General features: G+C 35.7%; 2 protein-coding genes and 1 pseudogene across 3 annotated transcripts; all 3 read left to right on the forward strand.

The window, feature by feature from the left end:
- The first annotated feature begins 1,552 nt into the window (after positions 1 to 1,552).
- LOC120191589 lies at positions 1,553 to 5,825 on the forward strand (annotated as a pseudogene).
- Positions 5,826 to 7,476: 1,651 nt separating this feature from the next.
- Positions 7,477 to 13,841, forward strand: LOC120191558 (ABC transporter G family member 39-like). 2 transcript variants are annotated; one of them, XM_039194498.1, is made up of 19 exons: positions 7,477 to 7,835; positions 7,950 to 8,070; positions 8,161 to 8,249; positions 8,513 to 8,597; positions 8,703 to 8,993; positions 9,078 to 9,168; positions 9,275 to 10,175; positions 10,290 to 10,450; positions 10,577 to 10,680; positions 10,803 to 10,968; positions 11,073 to 11,156; positions 11,233 to 11,369; positions 11,470 to 11,802; positions 11,890 to 12,180; positions 12,270 to 12,353; positions 12,437 to 12,570; positions 12,683 to 12,910; positions 13,009 to 13,180; positions 13,274 to 13,841. In XM_039194498.1, the coding sequence occupies exons 1-19, from the start codon at positions 7,477 to 7,479 to the stop codon at positions 13,796 to 13,798; spliced, it is 4,356 nt and encodes a 1,451-aa protein (XP_039050429.1). In that variant the 3' UTR covers positions 13,799 to 13,841. The 2 variants fall into 2 exon arrangements, with proteins under 2 accessions (XP_039050429.1, XP_039050430.1); XM_039194499.1 differs by lacking the exon at positions 13,274 to 13,841 and having other exon boundaries at positions 12,683 to 12,785; positions 12,901 to 12,910; positions 13,009 to 13,140.
- A 1,226-nt stretch (positions 13,842 to 15,067) lies between these two features.
- Positions 15,068 to 17,247, forward strand: LOC120191560 (pollen receptor-like kinase 5). Its single transcript, XM_039194500.1, has 3 exons — positions 15,068 to 15,764; positions 15,849 to 16,478; positions 16,561 to 17,247. Exons 1-3 carry the CDS (start codon positions 15,068 to 15,070, stop codon positions 17,229 to 17,231), a joined length of 1,998 nt encoding a protein of 665 aa, XP_039050431.1. The 3' UTR covers positions 17,232 to 17,247.
- The last annotated feature ends 2,060 nt before the right edge of the window (positions 17,248 to 19,307 follow it).

The raw sequence follows: 19,307 nt of genomic DNA on the forward strand, positions 1-19,307 counted from the left end.
CCTGACCCATTTTTTAATTTAAGATCAACAATGCTTGAACCTCCACAATGCTTTAGTTTACACACATCCTCCCATTTCACCCAACGAAAGATAATACACCGGGAGACTTGATAACACGGATTTTATCAAGGTGATTCGCCCGCCAAATGAGAGAAGATTTCCTTTCCACCCACCGAGTCTGGACAACACTTTATCCAGAATTGGCTTCCAAATATCAATTGAGTTGCTCGACTGATTCAACGGTAAACCCAAATAATTGGAAGGCAGAGCATCCCGATCACATTGAATTGTATCTGCCCAATTTGAAATACAATCATCGTTAATATATATTTTGTATCTTAGTATATAAATATTTAACTTAAATTCACACTATTTTATATATATTAAATTTAAAAAATATTTTTATATTAATTTATTAAATATATTTCATTATTAACTTAATCTAAAAAAAAATTATTTTTATTTTAAAATATATATTTTATATTAAAATATTTTGAAATTAAGTAAAATATATTTAATATATTTTTATAAATATTTTATTATTATTTTTACTTTTCAAAATATATTATTATTATTTTTTACTTTTCAAAATATATATTTTATCTTAATTTACTAAATATATTATATTATTACTTTCAAATATTAAATATATTTTATTCTTAATTTCAAAATATTTTGAAATATATTTATGTAATAAAATATTTTTAAATTAAGTTAATAATGAGATATATTTAATAAGTTAATATAACTTTTTTAATTTAATATATAAAAAAATTGTGAATTTAAGTTAAATATTTATACAATAAGATATAAAATATATACACTATGTCGTCTATTTTAAAACAAATATTAGTCTTGACCAATGGTTAGGTATGTACTTAATTTTCCAAAAGACTTATGTTCAAATCCCTTTAGTCCTAATTTGTTCTGCTTTGTTTTCTTTCACTCTCTTTCAACAAGAGAGTGACATGTGGTATCCTTTGGTTTGATGATTAATTAAAAGTATGATTAAATTGAGAGAATATATGAATAATAGGGATCAAATATGTGATTATAGTAAAATATCTAACCTATAGTTAACCCTTTAATTTTTTGTGCATGAGATGAGATACAGTAGGCCCGGGCCTACGTATGCCACTGTTAATGATAATGGCTGACATTTTTTGTGTTTTATTTATTTTAATATAAATAAAATATTAAAGCTAAAAAATTTATTTGAGGCAGGAAAGAGCTTAAGTTCACCCAAGAGTTTACATTTTGGATATATTATTTTATTTAAATTTTAAAAGAATTTTTTATTCACATTTGCAGTGTGCAGACTAATTTGCTTAGATATATAATTTAAAAACAAACAATTTTTAAAAGTTTTATCCAAACAAATTGGATTCAATGTACCAAATTAACTTGGGAATGAAATTGAGGATAAAATCTTTCAAGTATATCAGTTTATAAGCATGGACTTTTGTCTACTCTTAATTATAGTTAATGAAATCTCATATGAAACAGACTATTTTGACATGCAGCCCCTTCTTTTATATATTTCGGAGCTCTTTCTCTACTCTTAATTTGAATGAATTCGGTGGTTCATATCAAGTGATGGTTGGTAGTTTCTCAGGGGAAGGAATTTCAAGCAAAATATAGCAGCAGTGAAAATTGAAGACGGTGAGCAACTCTCATATGAGAAGGCCACAACAGCACCGAGGAGGGCCGTCCATTTCTTATCAGCTTTGCAAGCCAGTGACGGTCATTGGCCTGCTGAAAATGCTGGTCCATTGTGTTTCCCTCCACCCTTGTTAAAATTCCTTCGCCAATCAATTCTTAACCAAATGCAAATATTAATCTATAATGTTATGTTATCTGCTCAAAAATTGCAGATTTTCAGTATGTATATCACCGGACACCTTTACACAATATTCCCCCAAGAGCATCGTAGAGAAATCCTTCGTTATATATACTACCATCAGGTTTTTTTTTTTTTGAAGATCAGTACTACCATCAGGTACATATTATATATTGTGATCATTGGTGTATATATACAAGTTTACTGAAGCATTTATATGAATGTGGTGCAGAATGAAGTTGGTGGTTGGGGATTGCACATAGAAGGTCACAGCACCATGTTCTGCACCACACTTGGCTACATTTGCATGCGTATTCTTGGGGAAGGACCCGATGGCGGACTCGACAACGCTGGTGCGAAAGCCCGCAAGTGGATTCTTGACCATGGCAGTGTCACTCACATGCCCTCTTGGGGAAAGACTTGGCTTTCTGTTTGCATGAATGCACATGTTTTGCAAATTGACTTTAAAATTTATCCATATTCAGACTGAGAAAACCAAAGAAATTTTATAATGTTCCCATTTTTTTGTAGATACATGGCGTTTTTGAGTGGTCTGGAGCTAACCCAATGCCCCCAGAGTTCTGGCTCCTTCCTTCTTTCCTTCCTATGCATCCAGGTTTGCACGAATCAATTTCATTGCACTAATATCAGCTCATATATACACACACATATATGTATATAGATAAAGGACGTTAATCATAACTGGCCTTTCAAATGTGCAGCTAAAATACGGTGCTACTGTCGAATGGTGTACATGCCAATGTCTTATCTATACGGAAAAAGGTTCGTTGGGCCGATCACGCCTCTCATCAAACAATTGAGGGAAGAACTATACCTTCAGCCTTACAATAAAATTAACTGGAAGAAGATACGCCATTTATGTGCACCTGTAAGTTTATCTCTGTTGAGTTCAAATAACAAACTGCAAGGATATTTAACGACACCAGAATTAAGTTCATAAAACATTGATAAAACATTTTTTTGTTACAGGAGGATATCTACTATCCACACCCTTTGATTCAGGATCTGATGTGGGACAGTTTATATATACGTACCGAACCGTTGCTTACTCGTTGGCTTCTTAACAAGTTGATCAGAGAGAAGGCTCTCCAACTAACAATGGAACACATCCACTATGAAGATGAAAATAGCAGATACATCACCATTGGTTGTGTGGAGAAGGTAGTTTTATGATCATAGTTGAGGTTTCAAAAATTTGATACATGTATGAATGGCTATTTGATTGCCAACCATCTGGTGTCATTAGGTATTATGCATGCTCGCCTGTTGGGCTGAAGAGCCAAACAGTGACTATTTTAGGAAACACCTTGCTCGAATCCTGGATTACCTTTGGGTAGCTGAAGATGGAATGAAGATGCAGGTTTGTGCACATCCATTCTCGAATCTCTTGTTATTTCAAGCATTGGTTTTCATTTGAAAAAAATCCATGACTTTTGGTCTGCGGAGCTTTGGAAGTCAACAATGGGATACTGGTTTCGCTGTTCAAGCTTTGCTTGCAAGTAACCTCACTGCACAAATTGGACCTGTACTCAAGAGAGGACATAACTTCCATCAAGAAATCTCAGGTTTAATATCAACTTTCATTCAACATTAAGTCTTTTCCAATCTTTTCTGTTGCTCATCAAATGTCGACCGACAATAATTGTTATCTTTTGATTATAATGACTAGGTCAAAGACAATCCTTCCGGTGACTTTAAGAAAATGTACCGTCACATTTCGAAGGGATCTTGGAATTTCTCTGATCAAGAATCATGGATTGCAAGTTTCTGATTGCACTGCAGAAGGCTTGAAGGCAACTGATTTCTTAAGTCTCAATCAAACGCATTCTAAAAAAATATTCTTTTGTTATCTTTACAGATATTCCTCTGTTTTGCAATGTTGTCTGCTCATGTCCATGTTGCCACCAGAAATTGTTGGTGAGAAAATGGAGCCTCAGCAGTTATATGATGCAGTCAATGTTATACTCTCCCTTCAGGTAAGAGTTTGATCACCCTAGATTTTCAAGGATACCTTTCACTTAGTTAAAGTTTTCCGTCTTTTCGATAAGCTTAAAACGCTTCAATTATTAAATATAGAGCAAAAATGGAGGATTAGCTGCCTGAGAGCCTGCTGGAGCTCAAGAGTGGTTGGAAGTAAGTGCTTAGTCATTGATATTTAAACTCTGGTGTACTCTTAGTTAACATATGGTAATGATGGTTCCTTCTTTGTTCTTCTTCTCCAGATGCTTAATCCCACCGAATTTTTGGCCGATATAGTCACCGAGCATGAATACATTGAGTGCACAGCATCTTCAATCCATGCCTTGGTTCTGTTTAAGAAGTTGTACCCTGGGCACAGGAAGAAAGAGACTGAGAATTTCATTACGAATGCTATACACTACCTTGAAGATATACAAATGCCCGATGGTTCATGGTATGCGCTTTCTGGATTTAATCGAATAAGCCTTTTATGATTAATTTTTCGAAAAGCATTAGAGTCGAATCAGATTAAACACTTCAACAGGTATGGCAAGTGGGGAGTTCGCTTCACGTACGGTACGTGGTTCGCACTCGGAGGGCTTGCAGCGGCACGCAAGACATATACCAGTTGCGCAGCGATGCGCAGAGGTGTTCAATTCCTACTTAGCACCCACAGAGCTAGTGGTGGGTGGGGTGAGAACTACAAATCATGTCCCCAGAAGGTAAATCTTAAATGCTACAAAACACTTGGGCCTTGTGTCCTGCTCCATGTTTGGCATATGACATTGTTTAAGTTGGTGATGCAGAGATATGTGCCACTGGAAGATGGCAAATCAAACTTGTTGCATACAGCATGGGATGCTATACAATTAAGATTGTTTCCTATAATATATTTTTTATCTCAAAATTTTAAAAAATAAAAAATAATATATATGTATATATATATATATATTTAAAATGTCTAACTATATATGGTGTAAAATCAAATTTATTATCTAAGGTTACGATATTTAGAATGTTGAGTTTATTATTTAAAATTTAGGATTCAGAGGTTAATGATAAAAAATAGAAATGATTGTACAAATTTAATTTTATAACATTTATTTTGTCAAAAAAAATTATAACATTTATGTATCAAATAATTCGTTAATAAAACGCTTAAATTATTTAGACCGTATCATATTGAAAAGAATAAATCAGTTAATTAAAATTTTAAAATATTATAAAATAAATCTAGCAGTCGCATTAAAATTGAATAAATAAACAAGATAGAAAATGAATGTAATGGTTGGGAACCAAGTGGTCCACCATGTTTTAACTAAAGGAATACGTTTTCATGTTGGTTTTATGGTAAGGTTTGAAGTTCTATTAAGCGTAAATTTTATGTATAAATTTTTATTTTTATTTAAATATCATTATTATTTATAAATTTAATTCATATATATATATATATATACGAGTTATTAATTTAATTATATTTTGAATGACTAATTATCTGACATGTGTCACGCATATAAAATTTTATAAAAAATATTAAAAAGATACACTTTTAAATGTCTAAACTATACATCAAGTTAACTTTTGAGGCTTAAAGATTTTTTCGTTAAGAATATGTGCCTAATGTTTTCTCGATTAATATTTTAGCTATCAATTGTTATATTTTTTATTTTTAATAATAAAAATGTTACTTTCTTTTAAAAAAATAAAAATAATCTCTCCTCCCGCATGTCTTTCTCCCTCTCATCTCCCACCTCCGATGACGACAAAGGGTCACCGTCGGTTAGATTTTGTTCAAAGCGGGGCGAGGAATCTAATGGTGACGATATAACGTACAACCAACTGTAATTGTTGGAATCGTCGGAAAACAATAAAGGAAAATTTAGAAAATCTGCGACCCCTCATGACGTTTTTCACGACGATCGATATAGTTTCACGGTTGATGGATTGTTGAATTTTGATCGCACGATGAGATAGTTCTGATGGTGTTAACCGTGATCACCACTGACTGACAGTGATCGATTGGTAGTGAAATTTTGGATTTTTAAAATTTTTAAAGTATAATATTAAATCTTTTTTAAACATATTTTTTAAAAAATTATACATGAAACGTTTCAGATAACAACCAAATTTAATAGTCGTTACAGTTCATGTATTTAAAAGTCAATTTGATATTTGATATACGTTTAGGATATTAAACCGTAAAAAATAAAAAAAAATAACAATATGTACCGAAAAATGTAACGGAGAAAGTTTAAACATCTATTTTTGACAAAATTATTTTCAGACACCAAAAATAAATTTGAAGATTAACTTAAGTACCTAAAATTGTATTAAGGGTCTGTTTGTTTCGTTATAATTAGTTTTCTGGAATTATGGAAAATGAATTATATTTCTGGAAAACGTTTTACAACATTTTGAAGATGTTGTTTAAACTTTTTTCCACTAGTTGATGATTTTTTTAATTATTTATTTCAAATATTAAATACAATAAATAATATTATTTATCATAAAACTTAATATAATTATTTTTAAAATATTAAAATAATTTATTTATTATTAAATATTATCTTTATAATTTTATTAATAAAAATATTAATATTAGTATATTTTATTGAAATAAAAATATTATAAATTATATTAATTATTTATTAAAGTAATAGTGTTATATTATATTTTAAAAATATTAATTAATATATTTTAAATATCTTTATTAAAATATTATTATATTATTATAATAATATTAAATATATAAATAATATTATTCATTATTAACAATTTAATAATATTATTTCTATGAAATTAATAAATAATATAAATTCTATTAATAATTTATTATATATTATTAAAATAAAAATATAATATCTTATATTATTATAATATAATTGATTATTTTATTATAATATTAAAATATAATATTTTATTATTAGAAATATTATTAAATATATTTTAAATATTTTAATAATTTAATATTTTGATTAAAATGATATTAAAATATTTTATTAATATTAAATTCATAAAATAAAATTATTTTGAATATTTTTTCTTTGAAGTGAAAATTTTAGAAAATTACTTACGGAAAATCAGACCATAAGTCATTTTTCAGAAAACACAAAGGAAATTTTGTTTACAAGGAAAATATTTTACGTTGACCGACCAATTTTCCTCCAACCAAACACTGGAAAACATTTTCCGAAAAATAAATTACGTGAAATAAACACGAAATTTCGAGAAAAACCAATTTCGTAATTAATTTTTCACAAACAAACCGACGCTAAATATTTAATATATTACAATTTATTAAAATTGATTAAATATATGTATTTGCTAAATGTAACAAATTTTCGTTGTAATTGACTGCTCCACAACAAGGGAAGAAAACGATAACATCAGTCGCATCAAAAGAAAAACAAAATAGCTAATTATAGCCAACGGCATGGTGAAACTGTCCAGACATACACCGGCTCTCTATCCTTCTTTTCACCACACAAAAATAAAAATATGATTGCTAATTCCTACCATTCCAGACATCATTTTAAGCACGTAGCAGTGGTTACGAGCACAGTTTTCTAGTTAGCTGCTGAAATGGAACCTGTTATATAAGCTGAAATAGATAGAATCATTTTAATTTGTTCACAGCTTTTATTGTTACTACAAAGATGGCGTCAACTTTAGCAGGAGATGATCTGTCGGCAAGATCGATGAGCAGCGGGCAGGGTTGGGGGTCGGCGAGGTTCCAGGATATTTGGCAGACTCCGTCGGAGGTGTTCGAGCGGAGCCAACGCCATGATACGGAGGAAGACCTCATGTGGGCTGCCATCGAGCGCCTTCCCGTGTATGACAGGCTTAGGAAGAGTATGATTAGGAGAGTTGGTGATAATGGGAAAGTTGCTCTTCACCAAGTTGACGTAACTAAGCTTGGACCTCACCAAAAGAAGCAACTCATGGACAGTATTTTGAAGGTTGTCGATGAAGATAATGAAAAGTTCCTCAGGAAATTAAGAGACCGAACTGATAGGTATATATGCTTAATTGCTTATGCTATCTTTTTTTTTCCCGAGTTACAGAAAAGAAAGCAATTTCTTTTTGGATATTTGATCTGATTTATGGATATGGGTTTGATTGATGGAAGAGTTGGGATTGAAATTCCAAAGATTGAAGTTAGATTTGAGCATTTATCAGTTGAAGGAGACGTTTATGTAGGAAGCAGAGCTCTTCCTACACTGCTTAATACTACTTTGAACATTATAGAGGTATCTCTTCTCCCTCTTCTCCCTCTTCTCCTTTTTAATGGTGGCATTGTTGGATAAGTGACACGCCTTTCCATGTTTCATGGAACATAGAGTATTCTTGGATTGGTTCGGCTTCTACCATCTAAGAAGAGAAAGATTGAGATACTTAAAGATGTTAGTGGAATTATCAGGCCATCAAGGTAAAATTACATGGAAAATCCTCGATATTTTCATGTCCTCGTATTTTATACTAGTGTAGTGTTACCCTTGAAAAGGTGGGACAAACTAGCATTATACAATAATACAAACTTCCTTCAATAGATGAAATGCTATTCACTGAAAAATATTCGTAAAAGTTCATGCAAAAAAATGTTAACATGTTCTTATATGTGAATGAAAGATAGTTTGGAGGATGAAACAATTAACCAGCTATTTATCATTTAATTTGTATGGAAATTTATAGGATGACCCTAGTTTTGGGTCCTCCAGGCGCAGGAAAAACAACACTACTACGAGCACTTGTGGGAAAACTTGATCATGATCTAAGAGTGAGTCTCTTAATAATACGTTTTTTCCTTTCTTCTCGAGTACTCATAGAGGCTAACAACGGTTATCTGAAATATTTTGGTCTAATAACTTGGCATTGGTTGCAGTCTTGCGGGAGAATCACATATTGTGGTTATGAAATGAGTGAGTTTGTTCCTCATAGAACATGTGCTTACATCGGTCCCCATGATGTTCACCATGGTGAAATGACGGTGAGGGAAACATTGGATTTCTCGGGACGGTGTCTCGGCGTTGGCACCAGATATGAGATATTGAAGGAGCTCTCGAAGCGAGAAAAAGAGGCAGGGATCAAGCCGGATCCTGAAATTGATGCATTCATGAAAGCAACAGCTATGGCAGGCCAAAAAACCAGCTTGGTTACAGATTATGTTCTTAAGGTTTGCCTTCGACATAATTTTTTTTTTGTGTCCATTGAACACCAATCAAAGCAAAGTAACCCTTTTTATGAATTTTTTAAACAGATACTTGGATTAGAAATGTGTTCGGATACTCTGGTTGGAGACGAAATGCGTAGAGGTATTTCCGGTGGTGAAAAGAAGCGCTTGACAACTGGTATGGTTCTACCAGCATGTGAAGATGGTACTCAATATCAAGCATATTTGTAATTTTAGATTACTTGCCTAGGCATTCTAATAGTTTCTGTTTACCTGAATTGCAGGAGAGATGTTGGTTGGTCCGGCAAAGGCCTTCTTCATGGATGAAATATCGACGGGGCTGGACAGTTCTACCACATATCAGATTTGCAAGTTCATGAGGCAAATGGTTCATATCATGGATGTAACCATGGTCATTTCTCTTCTACAACCAGCACCGGAGACATATGATCTGTTCGACCACATTATCCTACTTTCGGAGGGCCGAATAGTCTACCAAGGTCCCAATGAATGTGTCCTTGAGTTCTTTGAATACATGGGTTTCAAATGCCCTGAAAGAAAAGCAGTTGCAGACTTTTTGCAAGAAGTAACTTCCAAGAAGGACCAAGAGCAATATTGGTTCCGAAAAGACCAGCCTTACAGCTATGTTACAGTTTCGGACTTTGTGCAGGGCTTCAACTCATTCCACATTGGCCAACAGCTTGAATCGGATCTTAGGGTCCCTTATGACAGATCAGTAGCACACCATCCTGCGTTAATTACAGAAAAGTATGGTATTTCAAACTGGGAATTGTTCATGGCATGCTTTGCAAGAGAGTGGTTGCTAATGAAACGTAACGCATTTGTGTATATATTCAAGACCGTCAAAATTACGATCGTGTCGATACTTGCCATGACCGTGTTTTTCAAAACAGAAATGCATGCAGGCAATTTACTAGGCGGATCGAAATTTTTAGGAGCTTTGTTTTACAGTCTAATCAATGTGATGTTTAATGGTATGGCCGAACTTGCAATGACGTGTTTCAGGCTTCCTGTTTTCTATAAACAAAGGGACTTCCTGTTTTACCCTCCATGGGCTTTTAGCCTTCCTATTTGGATAATCAATATCCCTTTTTCGGTTCTGGAATCCGGAATATGGATCTGCCTCACATACTACACCATTGGATTTGCCCCATCTGCTGGCAGGTAGATAGGCTCTACAGTTTTTAACATTCTCACAAACTGTAAAATTTGTAGTTTCTTGAGAATCATGAACACCGGTTTCTTTTATTGAATAATTCTTTTTCTTTGCATATTTAGATTCTTCAGACAGTTCCTGGCATTCATAGGCATTCATCAGATGGCTCTATCCCTCTTTAGGTTCATTGCTGCTATAGCAAGAACACAAGTCATCGCCAACGCATTGGGTACCTTCACCTTGCTAATGGTTTTCGTGCTTGGAGGTTTCGTTGTTGCCAAAGGTAAGCAATTCATGATTTTCATCTCTGTTTACTGTAAAAATTATGCAGTTAAACCTAGCAGTAAGCTAAGGCATATGATTGTTTATCCTAAGTTCAACCATGGCAACCCTTTTTTTTTAACTGCAGATGACATTGGTCCATGGATGATATGGGGCTACTATTTGTCTCCAATGATGTATGGACAAAATGCCATAGTCATGAATGAATTTCTTGATGAAAGATGGAATACGGTAAGATCTTTACTAATATATATATATATATATATTAGTATGCATGCATATCCATGTATGAACACTGGTTAGGCACCTACATCTTCTTGACCTTATTGTATTACAAAACGTTGAATATGCAGAAAATTAATGACTCCAGATTTCATGCAACGACAGTCGGAAAACTTCTTCTAAAGACTAGAGGCTTCTTTACAGAGGATCATTGGTTTTGGGTTTGTGTTGCAGCACTATTCGGATTTTCTATTCTCTTCAACGTTTTATTCATCGTTGCATTGACTTACTTGAACCGTAAGTTACATTATTAGTTTCATTTTTAATGAAAGTACTTCAAACAGTTGCTATATGAATCAAAATCCGAAGTAATAGTTGTTCCTATGTGAATCAATTTTCAGCTCTGCGCGATTCCAAAGTTATAGTTGTTGATGAAGATGAAAATAAGAACAAGAAAGAGTTATTCTCTGGAAAAAACATAGAAGGTCATTTCAAATCTCAATGAACAAAACAATTCTTCCTAGATGATGCTTTGCCTGAACTTTTGTGAGTGGATTGTAGGTATTGATCTGCCGGTGAGAAATTCTTTAGATACTGCCGACATTGCAGACCGGCTGTGTAGAAGAGGAATGGTGTTGCCTTTCAAACCACTTTCGCTTGCATTCAACCATGTTAGCTACTCTGTAGATATGCCTTCTGTAAGTTATTGTTTCCTCAAGACTTCTCATGTTATTGTATGAGATCGATTTCATGAGACAAACGAGTTAATAAGGTGAAATGTTGTTTTTTATTTTCTAGGAAATGAAGACTCAGGGTGTTCAAGAGAGTCGTCTTCTGTTGCTACGAGATGCTAGTGGTGCTTTTAGACCTGGGATATTGACAGCATTGGTGGGTGTCACCGGTGCCGGGAAGACAACCCTGATGGATGTATTAGCAGGAAGGAAAACCGGTGGATACATCGAGGGAAGCATAAGCATCTCTGGATATCCAAAGACTCAAACTACGTTTACTCGTGTCAGTGGCTACTGTGAACAAAACGATATCCACTCGCCTCATGTCACCGTCTACGAATCTCTGTTCTACTCGGCCTGGCTTCGCCTTTCTTCGGAAGTTGATACCAAGACAAGAAAGGTTATACTATTTCTAAAGAAAAATCCGTCATTTTCCATTGTAATTACCCCAAAAAAAGGTTTAAATTTGATTATGGACTATGCACAGATGTTCATTGAAGAGGTTATGGAATTGGTTGAGCTCACGGCACTAAGGGATGCTTTAGTTGGCCTTCAAGGAGTAGATGGTCTTTCAACAGAACAAAGGAAGAGGTTGACGATCGCGGTCGAACTGGTTGCGAATCCTTCAATCATCTTTATGGATGAGCCAACTTCCGGACTTGATGCCAGGGCTGCTGCAATTGTCATGCGGACCGTGAGAAACACGGTCGATACAGGGAGAACAGTCGTGTGCACGATTCACCAACCTAGCATAGCCATTTTTGAGTCTTTTGATGAGGTATAGAGACTTTCAATTTGCTGCCTACGTTTCCCCCTTCATTATTTGATTTATATATCTCATTTTCAACTTACTATTTACTTGTTCAGCTGCTGCTGATGAAAAGAGGAGGGCAAATCATCTATGCTGGACCTCTTGGTAGCAATTCTCACCATCTTGTAGAGTATTTTGAGGTGAGAATTTGTTTTTTAATCGACCAACAACGAGCTAAAATCCGTAGTAGATGGTTAAAATGCGCGCTCCACTTGCATTGTAGGCTATACCTGGAGTTCCGAAGATCAAGGAAGGATATAATCCGGCAACATGGATGCTTGAAATCAGCTCTCCAGCGGTTGAGAATCAACTGAATGTAGACTTTGCAGAAATTTATGCTAAATCCCTACTTTATCAGTATGTTCCAATACAACACCATAATTAAGGCCAAATTAGCTTTATCTGAAGTGGTCTAAGGAGTACTAATAGTACGATTTTCGCTTCCTCTTTGTGTTAAAAAAACTCACAGGAGGAATCAAGAACTTATTAAAGAGCAAAGTACTCCAGCTCCAGGCTCCCAGGATCTCTACTTCCCAACCAAATATTCTCTACCATTCCTTTCTCAATGCAAGGTCTGTTTCCTGAAACAACACCGCTCTTACATGAGGAATCCTTCGTATAATGGCATCAGGTTCTTCATAACGATCGTCGTAGGCATCTTGTTCGGCCTTATCTTCTGGAACAAAGGACAACAAATGTAAGTAATGTGCTTTGAATCAATTAAACAAAGACTGTTGGCATTCATTATACGATGTAAAGCTAACCAAATCATTTTTATAAACTAATCATCGACAGAGCAAAACAACAAGATGTGTTGAACTTCTTTGGAGCCATGTATTGCGCGGTGTTTTTCCTTGGAGCAGTGAATACTGCATCGGTGCAAGGCGTTGTTGCTATAGAGAGAACAGTCTTTTATCGCGAAAGAGCTGCCGGAATGTACTCCGCACTTCCTTATGCGTTTGCTCAGGTGAAAATCTCTCGACTATGTCCATCGGTACCTAATTCGACGATCATAAATGGTGGGCGTAGAATTATTTACATCCCATCCCTCCTTTTTCAGGTGGCAATAGAGATAATCTATACTTCAATCCAGATAGTGATATATACTGGACTCCTATACTCAATGATAGGGTATGAATGGAAGGCCGACAAGTTCCTGTGGTTCTACTACTTCATGACTGCAAGTTTTGTCTACTTCACATTGTATGGGATGATGGTTATTTCTCTGACTCCAGGACCCCAAATTGCAGCAATTGTCATGTCATTCTTCCTAAGTTTCTGGAACATCTTCTCGGGTTTTCTCATCCCGAGACCGCAAATCCCGATATGGTGGAGGTGGTACTATTGGGTCACTCCAGTATCTTGGACACTCGATGGCCTTATTACATCTCAACTGGGAGACAAAAACTACTATCTCGAGGTGCCTGGATACCCGAACGTTCCGATTAAATTATACCTAAAGAAAATGTTCGGGTTCGAGTATGACTTCCTTCCTGTGGTCGCGGTCGCACACATCGGTTGGTGTCTGCTCTTTTTCTCTGTCTTTGCCTACGGCATAAGGTTCCTAAACTTTCAAAGGAGATAGATAACTATCAACTTTGAAGACATATAAGTTGTAGGGTAAGGTGACCGGCTGATAGGCATACGATGCTCTCACGCCCTGTGCCGCATCGTGCCGCAGATTGCCAACATAATACAATAATACATGATATAAGGATTAAGATTGGTACGATGCTAACGATGAAAATTATCCAATGAATTATGTATAAACTTATTCCGTTCTAATCAATAAATCAAATCTTTTCATGTAATCGATGGTTCTTAAAATATTCAACAAATAACACCGCTTCAACAAAATTATAAAATAAATAAACAGGCATACTACATTGATGGTCCTTTAACTTTTAGAGTGCTTTCACTTTGATCACTGCATTTAATACAAGACTTTGTTTAACCAAAAGATTAACATAAAGATCATTTCAAGATGTTCCAACTTACTGAATTAGTATTGAAATGATATTAGTTTGATTTACTTAAACATGTATACTATCAATTATATAAATTTAATGATGCTTATTTTTTCTAATTAATGATAGACTTTAATTTTATTAAATAAACAAAAAATATTTTAAAAGTAAATTATATATGAATAGAATTTTTTTTTCAAAACCATCAACACGTTCAAACCAACTAATTAAAGATAAACATGAACATGCAAAGAAGGGAAACGTTAAAAATTTAATCAAACGACTAACATAAAAATATATATTAAAGATAAAGAAAATAATATTTTTTTTATAGAATGAGATGACAACCTACACCCGTTGTTTTATAATTCCTCCAATGATCAAGGACAGAGAAGAACATAGGTGCACACAAGTCATAAACTATATAAATAGGAAAATGGTTTAAGCCGTCCAATTAATAGAGTGCAAATAAATGCTTAAAATTTGAAGGATGGCCTTGGATTTCTCATGACGCACAGCTCAGGTTCTAAACCACAAAATCTTTGTCCTATGCGATAGAATATAGCATGGTGAACACAAATTCACCAACTTTGGACCCTCTCCCTTCAATCTTTATTCTTATTGGTACAAAAATCCTCACCAACTCTTTTATTCTCGGGACTTTACGCCAAACGCATCCTGGTGTGGCGTTTGTCCCATGATTTTCTTCTTCAACTCTCTTCCATCCCTCACATTTTCCCTTCAGCACCAAAAAAGGACGAAATATAGGAAGTAAATGTAAGGGGAAAAAAGAAAGAAACGAGAAAGGAATTAATTCGGCTCATGCAATCATATACAATTCTCAGTATCGACGCCCCTGTACCAAAGCTTTCACGTTGTAGCCAGCAATGGTAATGGGCATGCACATAGCCAGGCTTGTGCGCATGCCAGTTTCATCGTTATTCTATGCATTCGTTGTTGCTTTATCATCGTGGTTAATGGTCGTCCCCTCGGCCGGTGACCAGAAGGAGATTGAGAGCCTGTTGATGTTTAAGAACACGTTATCGAACCCTTCAGCTCTTTACAATTGGAATGCTTCGGCTCCTCCATGTACAGGAGAAAGATCAAACTGGGTTGGTATTATTTGCAACGAGCAAGGTAAGGTAAAGGGTTTGCAACTTGAGAGAATGGGTCTATCAGGGGTGATGAATGTTGAAAGTCTTCATGAGTTGCAGGATTTGCGCCTTCTAAATCTTATGAAAAATAACTTTGAAGGCAGAATTCCTGAGATTAAGAAGATGAATAGATTGCAAACGTTGTTCTTATCCAATAATCATTTCTCTGGGGAGATTCCCGATGATACGTTTGCACAGATGACTTGGTTGAGGAAAGTGTTTTTGGCTAATAATATTTTTAGCGGTAAAATTCCTTCATCTCTGGCTAAGTTGCCTCATCTTTCGATTCTGAGAATGGAGGGGAACGAGTTTAGTGGTCCGGTGCCTGAGTTTACTGGGAACTCTTTGAATGTGGTGAACTTGGCTAACAATCAATTTGAGGGTCCAATTCCTAAAAGCTTAAGCAAAATGCCTACAACTATGTTCTCAGGTACCCCACTGCAACAATTCGTAATGTATATATTCCATGCCTTTAGTATTGATTATTTCGAAATCTATTCTGTCGGTGCTGCAGGGAACAGAAATCTATGCGGACCACCTCTCATGGAATGCGGCACTCGCAGAAGTCCGCTGCGTCCTCCAACGAGCCCTCCGCCCGAATCAATTATGAACTCATCAACTGGTCTAATCATTGTCCTCATTATGGTATCTATAGCTTTAGTAGTGGCTATTCTATTACTTATTTGCTTTCTCCTAGGGCGGAAACCACCTCAAACAACGGGGGAGGAACCATTCGTCGGGCAGTCGTATAAGCCGTCGCCACCTCCCGTCGAAGTGAGAAAGAAAGCTACAGTACTTCCGACTCCAGCTCACAATATGAAAAGGTCTGAATTGATATTCTTCGGAAAGGAAGTCCAAAGGTTCGATTTGCAAGATCTGTTAAGAGCTTCGGCTGAGGTTCTGGGTAGTGGGAATTTTGGAGCTTCATACAAGGCCAGCATAGGGTCGGGCGAAACGGTGGTGGTGAAGAACTATAAGCAAATGAATCACGTGGGAAAGGACGAATTCCATGAGCACATGAGACGATTAGGAAGGTTGAACCATCGGAACATATTACCGTTACTGGCTTATTACTATAGGAAAGAGGAAAAGCTATTGGTTACTAACTTCATAATTGATGGTAGCTTGGCTTGTCACCTTCATGGCAAGTTCTTCTTCTTCTTCCCCATCCTTGTAAATCACTTTTATTACTTATTTAAGTTACCAAGTAGGGTTTGTTTGTACAGGCAACCATTCTAGTACCAAACAGGGTCTTTATTGGCAAACCCGGTTGAATATTATAAAAGGAGTTATCAAGGGTTTGGATTATCTCTACAACGAGCTGCCAACCCTAGTGGTTCCGCATGGGCATTTGAAATCTTCCAACGTGCTTTTGGACAAGAACTACGAGCCTCTCTTGTGCGACTATGCTTTGAGATCATTGATAAACCAGGAGCAGGCTCAAACGCAGATGACGGCTTATAAATCACCGGAGTACGCTAAGACCGGTAAGATTAATAGGAAAACCGACGTGTGGTGCCTTGGTATACTCATCTTGGAGACCTTAACGGGTAGGTTTCCAGAGAACTACCTAACGACGAGCTACAATAGTTCCATGAGTTTAGCCACGTGGGTGAACAAGATGGTTAAGGAGAAGAAGACCAACGAGGTTTTCGACAAGGAGATGAAAGGAGCGAAGAACAGTAGCGGCGAGTTGATAAGCGTGATGAAGATCGGGTTAAGTTGTTGCAAAGAGGATCCAGAGGCGAGACCGGAATTGAACGAAGTATTGAAAAGGATTGAAGAGTTGAATGAGGGCGACGATGATGATGACGACGACTCGTCTTCAACCATAGGTGAAGTGAACGCGGTTATCTATGGTCAAATGAATGTTGATTCTTCGTCATTTGATCGTTGAGCAATAGAGAGATTCAAGGGAGTGAAACAATATGTGAATGTAACGAATCCCGAATGTCCTGGCTATGTCTTTTCATGATCAACAACAATAGACTATGAAAAGCTTGGTTTGGCAACGGCGGAATTCAACTTCATCTAATAGGGGACATCTTAGAGGTCTTTAAGAATTTTTAAAGACCAAATATATATATATTCAAAATTGTTTATCATACTTTTCTGGAAGGGGGGCTATGATCCCGCCCGCTCATTTTGTGTTCGGCCACTGTTGGCTGGGCTGTAATTCTAGTCGTGGAGCTGAGTCATACTTTTTTTCTAAGTTGGTGAGGGAAAAACAAAAGAGAAGATTTTTTTTTTCTTATACAATTTTACACTTGACTAGTCATCTCTTCCACTCTTTTCTGGCGAACAAAGGCGGCTTGTTGTTTCTTGTTTGCGCAGCAACGTTGTGGGTTTGTTGGTTGACGAGGAACCATTCTGCCTTCAATATAAAGGTTGAAAACTTTTACTTCTTAATCCAAACTCTCTTACGAATCAGTACAGATTAAAACGTGGCAAAGAATGAAGAATAACCCAATTTTCTCAAGTTAAATTTATGACCTTATCTTCATCAGGATTTTCAAGTAATAAAGTAGCAGCTTCAACCTTCTATGTAAATCTATTCTTAATTGAATGTTGAATAATCGGGTAAAGAAAATAAAAAGAACACAAGAATTTTAACGAGGATCAGCAATGTGTTTACGTCATCATTGCCTTAGACGGTGCAAGAATTTGTATTCAATTCAATTCAATGTCTCATAGGTTTAGGTTACATCTCCTTTTATAATAAATAAACCCTGGTATATATTTACAAAAATAACCTTGTACCATACCTCGGGTCTACACCCCCGCACCCCCAATCCACATAATCGTAACCCCCACTACGAGACTTTCTCGGTAAGTTTATGAGTCATGCCTAACATTGAACAAATCCCCACCTAAGAGCCAACAATGAGCTACTTAACCATTTCACAAATCTCCCCCATCCTTTTCATTTCCCTCATACAGCGCTCTTCAAGATCTGCAATGAGTGCTCTTATATTGTGTGGGCAGCAGATTCTCTCGGTGGTGGTTGGCATCTAGATACGTTTCAAAATTGGACAATCAACGTTTCTATTGGCACGATAGCTCGTATATGAAGTCGAACTAATTGTAATTTTGATAGCAAGGTATTACAACCAAGAAATGATAAATAGTTTTCTCATTATTCTCTCTAAGAATTACAAAACTGATAAGAGTTTATATACAATTTTTATCATACAAGAATAATAAGAACACCAAAGAAAACTAACTCAGCTAATAATATAACCAACCTTTAACGGCTTAACTAAATATTAACTGTAACAGCCCCCTCTCAAGATGGAGACCGGTGGATGTTGAGAAGTCCCATCTTGCAAATGAGAGGAAAAAACGCATGTGAATGAAGAGCCTTTGTAAAAATGTCGGCTAGCTAATTTGCAGACCGAACATGAAGCAATTTTAAGAAGCTTTGTTGAACTTTATCTCGAATAAAATGACAGCCGATCTCAATGTGTTTTGTTCGCTTGTGAAAAACTTGATTTGAAGCTAAATGGATAGCAACTTGATTGTTACAGTACAAAGAAACATGAGGAATCGAGATCTGAAATGAAGACAAGAGTGTAGCGAGCCAAACCAACTCACAAGTAGCTGATGCCATAGCCCGATATTCAACTTCACAGGATGAGCTACTCACTGTGTGTTGTTTCTTGGAGTTCCACGAAATCAAGTTACCACCAAGGTAAGTGTAGAAACCAATGGTAGAATAACGATTGACAGGACATGAGCTATAATCCGAGTCAACAAAACCAGTCAACCGCAAACTAGATGATAAAGAAAAAAAATAAACCAAGTCCAAGGGTCCTCTTAATATATGAAAGAAGATGATGAGCTGCCAAAAGATGAGGCTGTCGAGGCGAAGATACAAACTGACTTAATAGTGAACAGTATAGGTGATATCAAGTCTAGTGTGAGTAAGATATAACAACCATCCAATCAATAATCGATAAAGCTGAGGATCTGA

The sequence above is a fragment of the Hibiscus syriacus genome, unplaced genomic scaffold, assembly GCF_006381635.1.
Source record: "Hibiscus syriacus cultivar Baekdansim isolate YM2019G1 unplaced genomic scaffold, ASM638163v2 tig00116970_pilon, whole genome shotgun sequence".
NCBI classification, from domain to species: Eukaryota; Viridiplantae; Streptophyta; class Magnoliopsida; order Malvales; family Malvaceae; genus Hibiscus; species Hibiscus syriacus.